Source organism: Chamaea fasciata, unplaced genomic scaffold, assembly GCF_029207755.1.
Source record: "Chamaea fasciata isolate MVZ Bird 193981 ecotype frontalis unplaced genomic scaffold, bChaFas1.0.hap1 SCAF_1, whole genome shotgun sequence".
Classification (NCBI taxonomy): Eukaryota; Metazoa; Chordata; class Aves; order Passeriformes; family Sylviidae; genus Chamaea; species Chamaea fasciata.
Window position 1 is genome coordinate 36613124 of NW_027094086.1, and position 14772 is coordinate 36627895.

Consider the following 14772-nt stretch of genomic DNA (forward strand, 5'->3'; position numbering starts at 1 on the left):
TTTCATTTTCATACTTTTTAGTTTGTATATATTGTGTTTATTCTAATATTCTAATATTAATATTTGTGTGCCTGCCACTTGACAGAACTTTACTGCACTGGTAAGTGCAGAAGAAAGCATTTCCTGTGAGCAACAACCATCTGTATTTCCATCAAATTCTAAATTTGTTGATAATCACAAAAAATACTAGAAGGAATTTTAACATATACAGTTTTCTCCTATGGAAGTGAGGAAGTGTTTGAAATATTTTTGTTTTCCTCCTTTTAAACTACACACATTTTGCTTTCCTTTGTACAGGCTCACTGATGCAGAGTGAATGACACTGCGTTGAGAGGGAAATCTGCTGCAAATGAACTCGACAGAAGCAACCTGCTTTGAGTATCAGGGTATATCACAAATACATGTATTTATATCACAAATATAAGGAAGGTGCCTGAAGTTAAGCCTGAGTGTGCAGAATTGTTTTGGAAGGCCCACTTTCACATGTTACAATTTATGTTGGCATACACAGCGCTGAACCACAAGAGAAGTAAGTTTGTCTTCACTGGAAAAGATCCTGACACAAAGTCTTTGCTGCCTGGCTGAAGGATGATCAGGAGAAGGCTTGTGTAGGTGCAAGGTGACGTAACTGGTGCGCGAACAAAGTGCACTAATTCCAACCTGGATCATCAAGTGGAAGTTCATTAATTACAGGTGTACAAGTTTATCCAAGTTTGACTAAAAGTAGAGGCAAGGCAAAAGCACTTGGCATCTTACAAAAGGCATTTAGTACTGGAGAGGAATTATCTTGAACTTTCAGACAGCTGGACAGAATCACAGATGTAACCATGTCTACTGATTTCTTTTCTTTTGAAAGAGAAATGTTCTTATGCTGAAAAACTGTAAAAATTGAAATCTAAAAATAATTTTGAATTAAGCAGTGAGATTTGTTCCATAGATGCTGTTTACTTTGTAAGTGGTAGTATAAACCAGATTGTTAGTAAAACAGCTTGAAATACTGAACAGAGCAGAAATACGAATCCCTTCTGGCTGCTCAGACCAGGTAGCTCACCTGACTTGCAGGTGTGGGCTGCAGACTGCACTTCTTCTCCCACTGTCTAACAGGCCCCGGTGGCCATGATTAGGACCATGAGCCATGAGCATTTATGTTCTCAGAACAGGTCTGGACATCTGGGGTGATCGATCCTATGTGCAACCACTTTGGGTCAGCCAGTTGCAATGCACTACATGCAGCTATGAAGAGAAAGAGCAACCACTTCCAGGAGATCACACACAGCTCATGCCAAACAACCTGTTAATCACAAGCAGAAGCAGCCAACAGACTGAGGAAAAACTGTTCCCAAGACTGGGTTGTTACTCCCAAAGCAGCTCATTGAATCCCAGTGCTTCCCTGTGCTGCAAGCTTTTACAACAACTTCTTGTAATTGCATTTTTTGACTGCTGTTACAACAAATGAGGACAATGGAGGTAGTGTTCTGATAATGTTGAGTTCAAGGAGAGAAAAAATAATATGGCTAAATATGAACACATACTTTAATTCCTAATATTTCTCTGACCTTTTTCAAGGATTAATCCACAGCTGAGCCTGGGAAGAAACTTAGCTACGTATCATGCAAAATATATTTACAAGCAGGGCTGAATAAATGGTGTCATTGATTGTGAACTCCAGAAAGGTTTAGGCACATTAATTTTGTACAAGTCTGCTTTGCTTTGCTCTACATCTCAATGAACGAGAGCCAAGGACTCAAGTTCATTTCCACCCATCCCACCTATGGCCAGAATGGGCACTATGCCTGTACAGAGCTTTAACATATATAAAGAAAAAAATAACAGTGCTCATTTTAATAACATGTATATAATTCTCCAAAACACAATTAAAAATCTCTGCAGCTATCCATCAGCCACTCCTTTTCCAGACAAGTAACAGCAGCAGGCTGTGCGCAAAAGGACTGACGGGATCCCAGTATGGAAAGAGAGGTGAACTTACAGAGAGAAGTATTTGGATAGCGCTGTGAATGACCTCTAGGTACTGGAAATCAATGATGCAGCCTGTCACAGAGACGTAGGAGTAATCCTCTAGGACGCCAGGGGAGGAAGGACGCACCACCCTTCGTATGCAGCCGGGCCCGTGTTCCCGCCACCACGAGCGGTGCATGGAGATGTTAAAGGTCATCAGATCCGTTTCCTAGGAGAGGGAGGGGAAAAGTGTGAACACGTTTAACTTTCTGTTTTTCAGGTAAAGGAATGGGAAATGAAAGATCTTTTCTAATATAAGGGCAATGGGATAATTATCCTTAAACCTCACCCCAGTAATTCTAGCACGAAAGTAGAATGTTAAAAGTGCAGAGAGGAAATTGCAAACATTCATTGATTATTTTGCAGTTGTGCATAGGAACTTCTGCCTGGCACAAGAGCCATCATACCAGGTACTGTACAAAACACATGTTCCCTTGGACTTACAGCCTGAAAAGCAATTTTGATGTTACTTGATTAGAATGTCACTTAAGGACTCTTTTTTTTTTTTTTTTTTTTCTTTTCTTTTCGTAGCAGACATGAGAGCCAGTTTTACCCCATGGTACTGGAGACAACCTAAATCATATTTACATCATATTTGATGATTTCCATCATCAGGATCAAATGAGATGTCTCCAGCCAAGCACCCTGCTCTCTTTTCTTCCCTCTGCCGCTCATCCAGATTACAAACTTCTCATCTTAGTGAAGGAACCTACATTTGTGAACTGATCTGGGTTTAAAATAAAAGCAGTAAGTTCTCTTCACTCAAATCATCTTCCTGATCAGATATCTTAGTAAACATCATACCACTTCCACTTAGAGCAGTGGAAGTGGCAAACCTACTAACGTACTAAAGATTTTCTAAGAGCTTACCTATGAAGTACAAACAGGAAAATTCATTCAAATTAACAAAAGATTTGGGTCTTTAGGTCATGCATAAGTAAAATACACTGAAGTTGAATGAATGCCATTTAAATGCAAAAAAACCCCAACCCTCCTCAGTGGAGATAAATGCGAACTGAGTTATACTGATACTTTAAATAACTAATTAAGACTTATGTTTCCATGTTTCCTATTCTGAACTCCAAGTAAAAAAATGTCTGCAAAATTGTCAGCCATTTGCACACAAAATACCCCTGACTTCCATACACCACAGTTTGTGGCACTACCATGACACCAATTTGCCCTTTGCATCCTACAAATATGTCCTGTCTGAGGCCATTTACTTCCACCCCGACCAGAGGGAAATTCAGTCCAGATTCCAGTTGCAGAAGTAGTTAATTTGTTATTTTCCTTTGTTAATTGCCTTTATTCTGGCCACACCTGAAAATTAACAAGGGAGTTAAATCCTGCCATCTCAACTATATCCTAGTTATCAGTCAGAAATCTGCCTTTGTGATTTTCTGCTTTCTTCTCCACAACTTCTCTACCCTTTAAATACAGAGTTGCTAGATTTCCAGATGCATTATTTCGAGTTGATGAAGCGTTTGTCTTTTGACTTTGCATGTCAATCCTTGATACTGATTCAGAAAATTTTCAGCTGCAACATGAAAACAACTTGTGAAGTAAGAAGCTGACAGACAACCCAGTTCAATGAAAATACAATAATAAATATAGAGTCACAGCAAACAGCCGGGGCTTTCTTTGTACAACAATGCCAAAGATTGCACAGTGTTATCAAGTGCTTTTAAAAATTGTCAGCTCTAACAAATGCCAGTTGTCAGGCAGCACACACATATTCAACCTAACATATTTCAGAAGCCTTTTTTTGTTGAGAAGGAATATGGACTGGTGGGTTAGTGTGCATCAAATATTGTGAGGTGACACTTTGTTATCACAGCTATGGGAATAAGTTGTGATGTCCATGGTGTTGATGTCACAGCTTTCTTTGCTCTTGAGGGTTTATTTATCCTTTACTGGCTTTCGTCTTTATGTTTTTAAAATTATAGCCTGCTACAGTGTTCATACTTGGCTAGTTCACAGCCAATGAAAAAATTTTGGTAGGGAAACAGCTTGAAAAATTTTGCTAACACATGTAAAATGTAAGATTTTGGCATGTGAACAGTACAAATCCAATATGAATAAAATCTTTCATTTCTGGAATACTGCTTTGTGTGGCTATAGAAGTGATTAAAAAGAATTGCTTACTTGATGATCACATTCATGTTTCAAGGCTGCTGGTGATTCAGGTAAGAAGGAAACAGCAAAAAAACACCCCAAAAAGTCATCACAGCACTTGCTACCTTTTAAAAAATAAATTCTTATTCATAAATTCTGGATAAAGTCTGTAAGAGGTGATTTTCATAATTACTTTTCACTTTGTGTATTATATCCTGAGCTCTCAAAGCAGGTAAAAGCAGATAATGATGGCCCAGCAAGGATCAGTTTTAGAAATGCAAACAAAACCACTTGGTGCATTAGCTTGACCTCTGAAATATCACTTCACAAAATGGCAGCCATAAGCTGTTTGAGCTGATAAATGTTAAGCTGCCAATCAATAAAAGAAAGCCTGACAACAGGAAAAATCAATTTTTACTTTTTTTTTTAGCGGCTGAAATGCTTCTCTCTAACTGCTTGGAGATTCTTAATCCGTAAAGTGAGTCAAATGCAACAGGCATTTAAAAAATTAGCCTGTGTCTTTATAGTCATTTACAGAGCCATGGAAAATTCAAAGACTCTTTGCTGGGATGTACAGGTTTTAAATATCAGTGAACTCCTGAGAGTGTTTTGGTATTTGTAAATTCACAGCTTGGAACCCCTGAGCATGCCGGAAAACCTGCTGCCCAAGTGGCTTATTTTCAGTTCTGTGTTTAATGAAAGAATTCAAGAATTTTGCAGTAAGTACAAGCAGATGCCTAAAGTTTTTTCAATAGATCATTCACTATCTTCCAATTTCTCATATTAAAAAAAAAGTATAAAATGTTTAATCATCAGCAAGTGACAATTCAAATGCTTATTTATTAGAAAAAAATGCTGCTGCTTCAAAGCAAGAGATTCAATTTCAGCTTTGTACAAGAGAAACCAAGTCATCCTTCTAACTAACCCAGCTAAGATTCATTTAACAGTTGAAATTTCAATCATGAATGGAATATTGCTCTCTTCTGAGCATATATCTTGACTTTAATTCCATACATCAGTAGGCAAATGATACTTCCTCAGTTGTTAACCTCTCAGATAGACAACATGAACCGAGAGGGGGTAGAACACAGGCCACAGGTCTTCCAGGAAAATTGTGAGACTTAGGGAAGTGACACAGGGAAGTGAAATCCCATCTCCCTTCTTAAGTCAGCACTAAAGCAATACTCCAATCCATGGTAAGAAGTTTGTTCCTGAGTATAGGATCAGCCCCATAATCATACTTTACTGATGTAGAATCCCACTTAACTGTCTACAGCTTTTTAAAGCCTTTAAACTATATACAGGATTTGTGTTGGTTGTCAGCCCAAGGATTAATTTTGATTATTATTGGAAATCATTGCTACGGCAGATACATTCTTTTAAGGTGAGATGTAATCCCTGTGAGTCTGAGTAATGCTGTTTCTAAGTGCTTGGAGATAATGTTTAATTTCATTAAGTCTGCTTAAATTCTACATTTGGTTTCAAGTGGATGTTTTCTATCAGGCAGGGCTTTGAGCAACCTGATCTAGTGAAAGATATCCCTGCCCATAGAAGGGAGATTGGTCTAGATGATCTTTGAAGGTGCCTTCTGGCCCAAAGCATTCTGTGATTTTTTTGATTCAATTTTTAGGTGATGAATCTAGGTAAAATTTAACAAATCACAGAATAAGATGGCTTATTATAAATCTACCGAGTAATAATAGGTACGATGTTCCTTTCATCTATTTGTGTAAAATTTACACACAGTGTCTGTAACAAAACCACATAAAATTAATGACTACCTAAAATCACTAGTTTTAAGAAAATAAAAAGAATACATTGAAACTCCAGGGAGAAAACCCAATACACCAAGATTGCCTTGCACAACAAACAAATATTATGCTGTGACATGATTACCACCACAGGTATTTGTTCATTCAGTGTGTGCTTCTGTTTCATGACATGTTATTTTATATTTCTTTCATTCTTTGCTAGTATTTAAAAATATACTCTTAGGAAAGGTATAACAAAAACAGCGTGGTGTTGAGCAGGATGGAGGAAAAGCACTTTTTTCCTTCAGAAAACAGCAGTTGAAATTTGAAATTTTATAGACAAGTGAAAGCACACAAAGGCCTGGTAAAGCATAATGTTAGAGATCTTGACTTTATTGTTGCTTGTGTGGTACCTAGCCCTTCCTAACACTTTTTATTTTATTGACGCATACTATATTGCTTATATGGACATTAGGCTGAGGCATTAAATATTCCCATTCTATTTCCTAAGTGTAACAAGGATGCTCTGTTCTGACTTGCTACACATATTTTGTTTAAGCAGTGAGGAGGAAAGATTTTCAATCAAACACCTGCTCAACAGGAAATAAAAGTTTATATGTATAATGCTAGAAAAGGAATAGTACATTTCCTTGTAATTCCCTACACCCAATTATGTTTGTAATTAAGATGCAGGGGTGTTGGCAGGGCCAAAGGGACATACACATTCCTTCGTATCTAATCTCAAGGAGACCTTAATCCTCAGTAGATATAAATGATGTGTCCCAGCATTAATGAAATCCACTCTAATTGTGTAAGTACTTGGAAACATGACCATCGGCTATTAGCCAAAAACCCCACTGGCAGCACAAACTTACTTTTCCACCATCTTTTACATGAACCAACAGGTTCTGGTTCCAGCTTCCTCTGTGTGTGACCAGCTACATTCCATCTCCTCTCACTACTGCTGAACAAACAGTTTTGAAGGCCTGGGCAGACTATACTGAAGAAGACTTAGGCCACTTTCCATTTCCAAATGGGGACACTTGTAGCACTTGTCTTTATTGGGATGACAGTTTTTGAATAGTGATTATTGATCAATATTTGAATATTGATTATTGATTTGAATGTCAATTTTTCCCCTCTTTGTTTAGAATTTAAACTCTTGATTCACTGTTACACTGATGGCTTTTACCTATTCCATGAGCTAGAGCTTGAAAGTAGCCCATTCAAATGCTAATGGAGTAGAACAATGAACCATGTTGATTCCAGGCTGTTCAAGATATAGTACAGACAATATCTTTACCTCATCCTAAGCACTCTGGTGAATAAACAACATGGAGAGCATTCTTAAATTGAAGCTTATGTGTTGACTCTATTGGGGCTATTCATCTCTCTGAACTGGATGGCAGACTAGACATAGCAAATTCATCTCTGTGCCAGCAATGCACACTAAACCAGAGGAATTGTGTGATACACCGAAATTAATTACCACTAAAAGAGAAAATTCACACTACCAAAATCTTAAGACACAGACCATGAGGTAGCCCCAGCATCATGGGCTAAGAATAGTTAAAAGAGGTACAGAGGCAAAGCAGTTTTTGCTTGGTGTGGTTAGAGGCTCATGGTTCCCACTTACAGAGGTCAGAGTTTCACAGACTGTAATTATGGCATCAGACCATGACTAAAGGGGAAGATTTCCATATTAAGCATAATTTTTTTTTCCCAAGTCTATCTCCACTACACTGCTTTTTAACCATTTGCTGACAGGCTACCCTCCACATCTACAACCCTCCAAAAAAAAAAAAAAAGTATGCATTAAGCTTAGCAAGTACTGGCTTCTCACTCTTTTACAACTTTTACTCCTTTGGCTATGGAGAGTGTTGCCAGATTTTATTTTTTAAAAGTGAATATAATGCTTTTGGAAATTTATTTGGAAATTAGGAAAATGATCTACCTATGTTTTAAAAATAGCTTCCCTGCATTGTTTATTTTGCTACATGCTCCGGGATCTGATACTGTCTTGCAAAGTGAGCAATTTTAAAATTAGATTTACCAAAATTACTAGAAAAGTGGAATGTAGTGGAATGTCTTTAGGAAGCAAGAAGGCAAGAAGTCAACAAGAGAAGCAAACTGCTGTCTTCTTCATGCAGTATCAGCATCATTTGCAAGAACAAATTATGAGAACCAGTAAGGAGCTGTTTTTGAAACTTGTTGTCCCTGAAGATGAGCTCTGATCTTTGGCAATACTCAGATCCATTCTCAAATCCCAGCTCCATGTCTTTTCTTTGTTTGACCTCCCTTTTGTGGCAGTGTCTCTGTCTGAGAAACAGCCCAGAGAGGTAACAGAGTATGGCAGGAAAAGGCTCCAACACACAAGGAAAACGTGGCTGAGATGGAGTGATTGGATCAATACGAGTCTTACTACTTGTCATAGGAAATTCAACATGACCACAAAGAAGTCACAACTGCCCAGAAAAACTGTTGTGTTTCAGTGGAGTCCTCGACATGTGATTAAGCCAGGCACTTAATTTGAAAATTGCTCTCACCTATTCCCTCTGATGATCCAGAAGTATGAAAGAACACAGATTTGGAGGAATGCCAAACCCTGAGCACTGCTTTGCGTTTTGAAGACTGGGAATATGACAAGGGTTTGTATAAAGTCAAGGGTTTCTGCAGATTGGTCCCTCACTCAAGCCATGCCTGATCTTGGCTGAAATTAAGAAGCAAGGCTGGACTGAAATGTAACATAATGAAGAATTAGAAACATCTTTGGTAAGCCATATACAGCCATCTTGACCAATGATGTAGGAAAATATGTCAGGCCAGAGAGATGGGAAAGGTTAAAAAGGCTTAAAATGTCTTAGTGTACAAAAATGGGAAAACACTACACAAAAAATTCTATTCAAAAGGTTTATAAACTACAAGCATTTGAAAAAGAAGTTTATAACATAAAACAATTTCAAGGCTCAGCAAGAACACTTTAACTTTGTTGTTGTTGTTGCTGTTTTTGAGCAAAATTGCTGAGATCCCTGTGGAGTCATTCACACATTTGAAATATCACAAAATTAAAATTTAATGCCTCAAAAATAAGCTGCCACAACACTTATAGCAAACTCCCACACTATTTCATAGTATTTACAATATTTCTTATTAAATTATTATTAATTTTTTTTTTAAATTCAATATTTCTCATTAAAGCAGACAGGATCAGACTCATGTGCCTGAGTACCTCATCATGTTAACAATCTAAACATTCAACAAATACACTGCTTAAAGAAATGGAGAAGACTCTTGCAGTGTTGATGGAAACTGGATTTCTACATTCAAAATGGAGAGGTCTGGCCTGGGCTGATCATACTAAAAATATTAATTCTTTATAGTAACTTGTCTTGTGCCATAGACATCCTACTACGAACCTTGCATGAAGTTTTAGTTCTAACATCACTAAGAAATGCACGGAAATAGAGGACACAGTTTGTGCCAAAACCTCACATAATCCCATATGAGGAACAGCTGCAATGTTGCCCCTAGCCAAAATAGGATTTAACTTTGTTATTATCCAAATAACCATATTTTGTTCACAGTGGTTGTGAACAAAGTGGATGTGAAAAGACAAGGCATGGGGATAAAGACATGATTAAGAATATGCTGTAACAATAGTACAGTTAATTTTAATATTTCCCTTCATTTCTGGTGGATTCTGTGCTTTGTCAGTCCATCTCAACTGTAGGAATACCATAACATCTCTTGCTATGCAAGGACATAAAATTCTGTGCTGGAAATAAACACACGAGAGCCTGGGTCCTAAATTTAAAGATTTGTCCCAGACTTTGATGACACTAAAAAGCACCATAAAAAGACTTTTGAAAACTCACTTGAATGTTAAAATTTCTGACAAGAAAAATAACTCCATTTTAAGACTAGCCAGAAAGCTCCTTCCTGCACCCAGGAACATTTTTAAAGATTAATAGGCCAGTTTAAGCAACTCCTGTCGTGTTCTCTGCTTTGCTTGCTCAAAGCAATGCAATTGTTCATAATATTGCCAGCTCTTGTTTTATGACAAGTCTGGTTACGTTCAGCATTTTTGCTAAAGACTTCATTCCCAGGGACATGAAATTACAGTACGAAGTTTGTCTTGTTATGAAGAAGTGAGCTGAAAACTTCAAAACTCATGAGCTCTGCTGTTAGGCACTTCCAGTTTGCGCTGTAATTTGCACTTTTTGCTGTTTTTCTTAAAGCTGGGTCCTGGGCTCTAGCAGGGAGGCTTCTGTATCACAAGTTCAGATCACAGCTATCCAGGGTATCACATTCTGTAGTCCCCTATCTTGGACAATCATGGATCCATCAGGGTATAGGAAAGGACCAACTGTTTTTTAATGTTTCAACAAAGACAGTGACCCAACTGCTCCCTAATAGCTTAAAAGAGGCAATAAGGAATATTAATATATAAATCAAACTCCATGATTCATGGAAATTTTGTAAGAAGACCCAAATTTTTGTTCCAGAGTGTGTGCAAAGGGCAACGAGAAAGATGTTCTAATTCACTCCATCTTTTAAATGGATAAGACTGTCTGCCACCAACTGCTAAGAAGTGAGAGTACACACTACCAAAGCCCTTCTGAAGACTCAGAATACAAAATGAGACAAGAAGCAGTAAGCAGCAGAAGTTATTGTGCTGCAAGGGGTCTGTTTCCTTACTTGCTTTCATTTCAAAGAAGCACAAGAAATGTGCTCTCAGAAAAATACATTTCTTCATGACACTTTTGTTTCTGTATTTCTTCTCTGTGATAACAGATAACAGGTCATCATATTTTTGCTAGTCCCCCAATTTTTGTGGTGCTGTTTGCCAACAACCTTGGCTTTAGCAGAGCAATCCTTTATTCACAGACTTCATTTGCATTCTGCTGAAGCAATGACAGTCTCCAAAAAGAATTTGATAGCAATTTTTTTTTAAACAGCAAAGACAGTCCCTAAAGCAACTTTAAAGTCAGATGGTGAAATTTGAAATCCTTCCTTTCCCAGCAGAAGCGAAGCACCTATGACTACGGAAAAGAGAATCTTCTGCAGCAGAACCCAGTTAATAAAATTATTTTAATTAATCTTTCTGCATTTACTACAGGCATTAGTCCACATTTTAGATTCCTTGAAACATTTTATACATTTATGTAAATATATAAATATATCTATGGAGGCTATTTTACTTATGTATACATGGTATGCATGTATTTATATATTCATATTTAGCTGTATAAATTAATGACTCAAAAGTTCTTTCCCATGAACAAATGCCAACTATGGTCAAAGAAGGCAGCATTACCAATTCCCTTCAGGAGTGCATTGTACCCTGATCTTAATCAGATTAATTTAATTTTCAGCCTAATCCATCTCCAAACCCCAATAACTCTCACAGACTTTCAGACAAAAGAGAGGTTTTATTTGTTCTCACAGGAATTTTCAGGTTTTCAAGGACTATTTCAGACACAAGGATCCTTTTTTCTCTGGCATCACCTCTCTATGCATAAGTCTATAATCATAATAATCAAATTTCTCAAAATCTTTTGACAAAATTAATCAAAAGTACTTGACAGTGTCCAGTAACTTTTGAGCAATTTCAAGTTTGCCATGCCAAAGAAAATCAGTGAGGTTCTAAGCCTATTTTTTTTCTTTTATTTTGAAGAAATTTCTCACAGAAACTACTTTAATCAATGCAGTTGACTATGATCCCCTGAAATACATTTTTAATTCAAGAGGGAACTACAAAAGTCTCTGTTAATAACAAGTCTAGGTGGATTACTTAAAGGTCCTTAAACAGATGTTAAATAAATCTGGTCACTTTAAGAGATCCATAAATTCACAGGGAAGCCTAATGATCCATTCACTCTGTCACGTCACAGGCTTGTGTGAAATCCTTCATCAAGTAATTTTTAATATATTCTCCTCTAATAAATAAGAACAAAAGGAGACCACAACAAAGATATAAGAGCGTATTAATATTTGAAATTACTGTTTTATTTCACTCTCAAATCTGAAATCATATTAACAGACAAAGAGAAGAAAGATGAACAATTTTTAGATGGACTGATAGAATTGTAAATGACAGCAGGACACAATGGCAAAAGGACAAGAAATATTAACAGCAGTTTATGTATATACTGAACGCAAAATCAAGACTACTACATAAAGACTTTCCTCAAACATATATATATATATATATATATATAAAGAATTTTCAGTTTGCCTAAGGAGAAACAGAATCAAAATATGATCAATATCAGGCATTTTTTTTTCTGCAAGCTGATGAGTATGCCAATACATTTTAGAAATAATTAAACTTTATATAATAGTAATTATTAGTATCACTAGAATTTTCTCTTTGTGTTTCTATTTTTAAAACTGGTTTTAGGAGCAGTGATAAAGGATGTCAGTGTGACTCCAGGAGACAGATGAAAGCCTGAGAAGCCTACAAAGCTACAGAGTTGATTTGACAAGCATGCATGTGCATTATTTAATTTCAACAAGCATCCCATTGACATAAGGGATCAACATATATTTGCTGGATTAGGGCCAGTAAGAAAAGCAGTAAGAAATATATGAGAGGAAAAGGACAAGAAAGGTATGAACATGTGGACACATTTTTACAGGCCTAATTGTGCATTTCTTAGGGATAATACAGAATTTCTTTTCAGTATAGCATGTCCTATATAGGGTTGTGTAGCACACTGAGGCACAGAGGAAGGTTTTCTTGAACAAATGTGGCATATTTTGCTATAAAACTCTAGTTAAGTCCGTGAAAACTGTCCACAGGTAACTGTAGTGGATTTTGGAATTTCAGGTGTAACTGTTGCTGCTTTAAGAATATGTCTTTAAAGATGAATTTCCCTTCCAGATTCTGGGCAAGGAACATGAAGAGTAAATGTCTACACTTAGTTTATTCCTCACATGTAGCCAGCTAACGTCTCCATGATTGCGCTGGTTTAGAACTGAATAAAGTTCATTTTCTTCAGAGCAGCTGGTATAGGGGCTTTGCTTTGGATTTGTGCTGAAAACAGTGTTGATTACACCGGAATGTTTTTGTTATTGCTGAGCAGGGCAAGTCAAGTCGTTTTCTGCTCCTCACCTGCCCCTCCAGGGAGTGAGCTGGGGGCAGGAGCTGGAAGGGGATAGATACAACCAGGGCAGCTGAAGCAGCTCTGTGGTGCTTAGCTGCTGGCTGAAGAAACTAAGTTCCATGGCAGTGCTAAATAGCAAAGAGAGAGACAAATTCAGTGCTAAACTTGTCTTGGGAAGATGGTAGACAGGAGAAAGCAGGGAAATTTAAAGACGTGGAGATATTAAGAAGGATGGGAGAAAGTTTCCTGCCTTTGATTGCTCCCTGGCCCTTGCAGACTTCCCCACTGCCGCTCCTTCACTAATTACCTCTTCTCAGAGCCACAGACTGTGCAAGAGTTTTGCTTCTAAAAGCTCTGCTGAGGGCTGTGCGGATGAGAGGGGATGGGTCAGCTTTAATTGCGTGCTGGCTGGGCACAGGCTGCATGGCTGAGGCCATCAAAGCACTGCCAGCTCAGGGGAAGGCTTCTGTGGGGAAGAACAGAAATCAGACCTGCCCAGGAATGCCGCCTCACTGCCATGCATTTGGATATTGTCTAACAAGGGTAGGGGTCAGGAAACACGATGGGAAAAATTTCACCAAATGCCAGCCCCTCTTGGTACTTCTAGGTAACGCTCATGTCTTCACATCTAAAGCAGTGCAGTTCTTAACACCCACAGCTTGGTTTTAAATGTAAATTGAATAGCAGTGATATGTTCAATCAGCCACTGGTAATGCAGAGCCTCAGGACTTCCGACAGCTTTGGACTGGATCCCTTTAAACACAGCTGTGGGACAGGGAAGCACCACTAAACCAAAGGGGTTTGAGATGATGGCATAGCTACAGAACCACATCAACATGCACACCTGGAAAACAGCTACACCTTCCCTGCCCTCCACTGAACTTCCCTGTTTGGCATCAAAATAGATTTCCCCAACTTGATATGTCATTTTTTTAAAAAATGCAACTACTCAGGCAAACATTAAATCATTCATGCACTGCAATCAGGTAGGTCTTTGCACAGCTGGCAGAATGTTGCGGGCAGAGAGTGCTTGGATTTGCAAGGTGGAAAAGAAGGTAAACACAGGCAGACATCTGAACTTGGCAATCCTTTTTAAAACTGTAGCTGTTATTTATGATAGTTTTCCCTTTTCAACAAGAAAAGTGAATATTATAAGTAAAGACTTATGACCTGAACATGAAAAAGTAAAATATCCAAATGGAAAAACACCTCAACCCAAAAAAACCTCTGAATGTTCACATTATTCTGTTGAATTTTAAATGCATTTGAAATGAAGCAGTTTTTTTGGCTGAAAATGCACTTCCAAAGTAGAAGTACTAAACTCCAGTAATTAAAAGACCATATGTCTCAAAGTTTTTCTCTGAACAGGCCAGCTTTCCACAAAACACCTTATTCCCGAGAAAGCAAACAATTTGTTTTCCCTGAAATAAAAGCCATAAAAGCTGACAAACTTTATATAGGAATCTGTCAAATAAATTCTTCGGAGTCCTGTCAGTAAAAGAAAAAAGGAGGAAACATTGCTAAACAAAGAGGTTTGGTTACACACACTTTAAATGCTGTCACAGATGATTCTTTGGACAATCTTTAATCTCTAAGAGCTTTCCTTGAGTGGATTGTACTAACTCAGGACTAAAGGAAAAAGCCCCCAAAATTAAAAAATCCACACCAGACGAAAATTTCCTATAAATACAGTGTCAGGAAATCATAGCGAAATAAATCACACATTGTGACAGCCAAAACCTGGCCACAGAGAAGTACTTTTTCAGCTAAATTATTATGAT

The 14772-nt window shown here is 37.6% G+C and overlaps 1 protein-coding gene across 2 annotated transcripts in view; it reads right to left on the reverse strand.

Annotated features, from left to right (window-relative positions):
• NKAIN3 (sodium/potassium transporting ATPase interacting 3) overlaps positions 1-14772 on the reverse strand; it is a 336223-nt gene that overhangs the window by 84388 nt on the left and 237063 nt on the right. For both annotated transcript variants that reach the window (XM_066205155.1, XM_066205146.1), the window contains exon 4: positions 1988-2185. In XM_066205155.1, coding sequence (XP_066061252.1) covers positions 1988-2185 — 198 coding nt within the window. The remainder of the gene's footprint in view (positions 1-1987; positions 2186-14772) is intronic.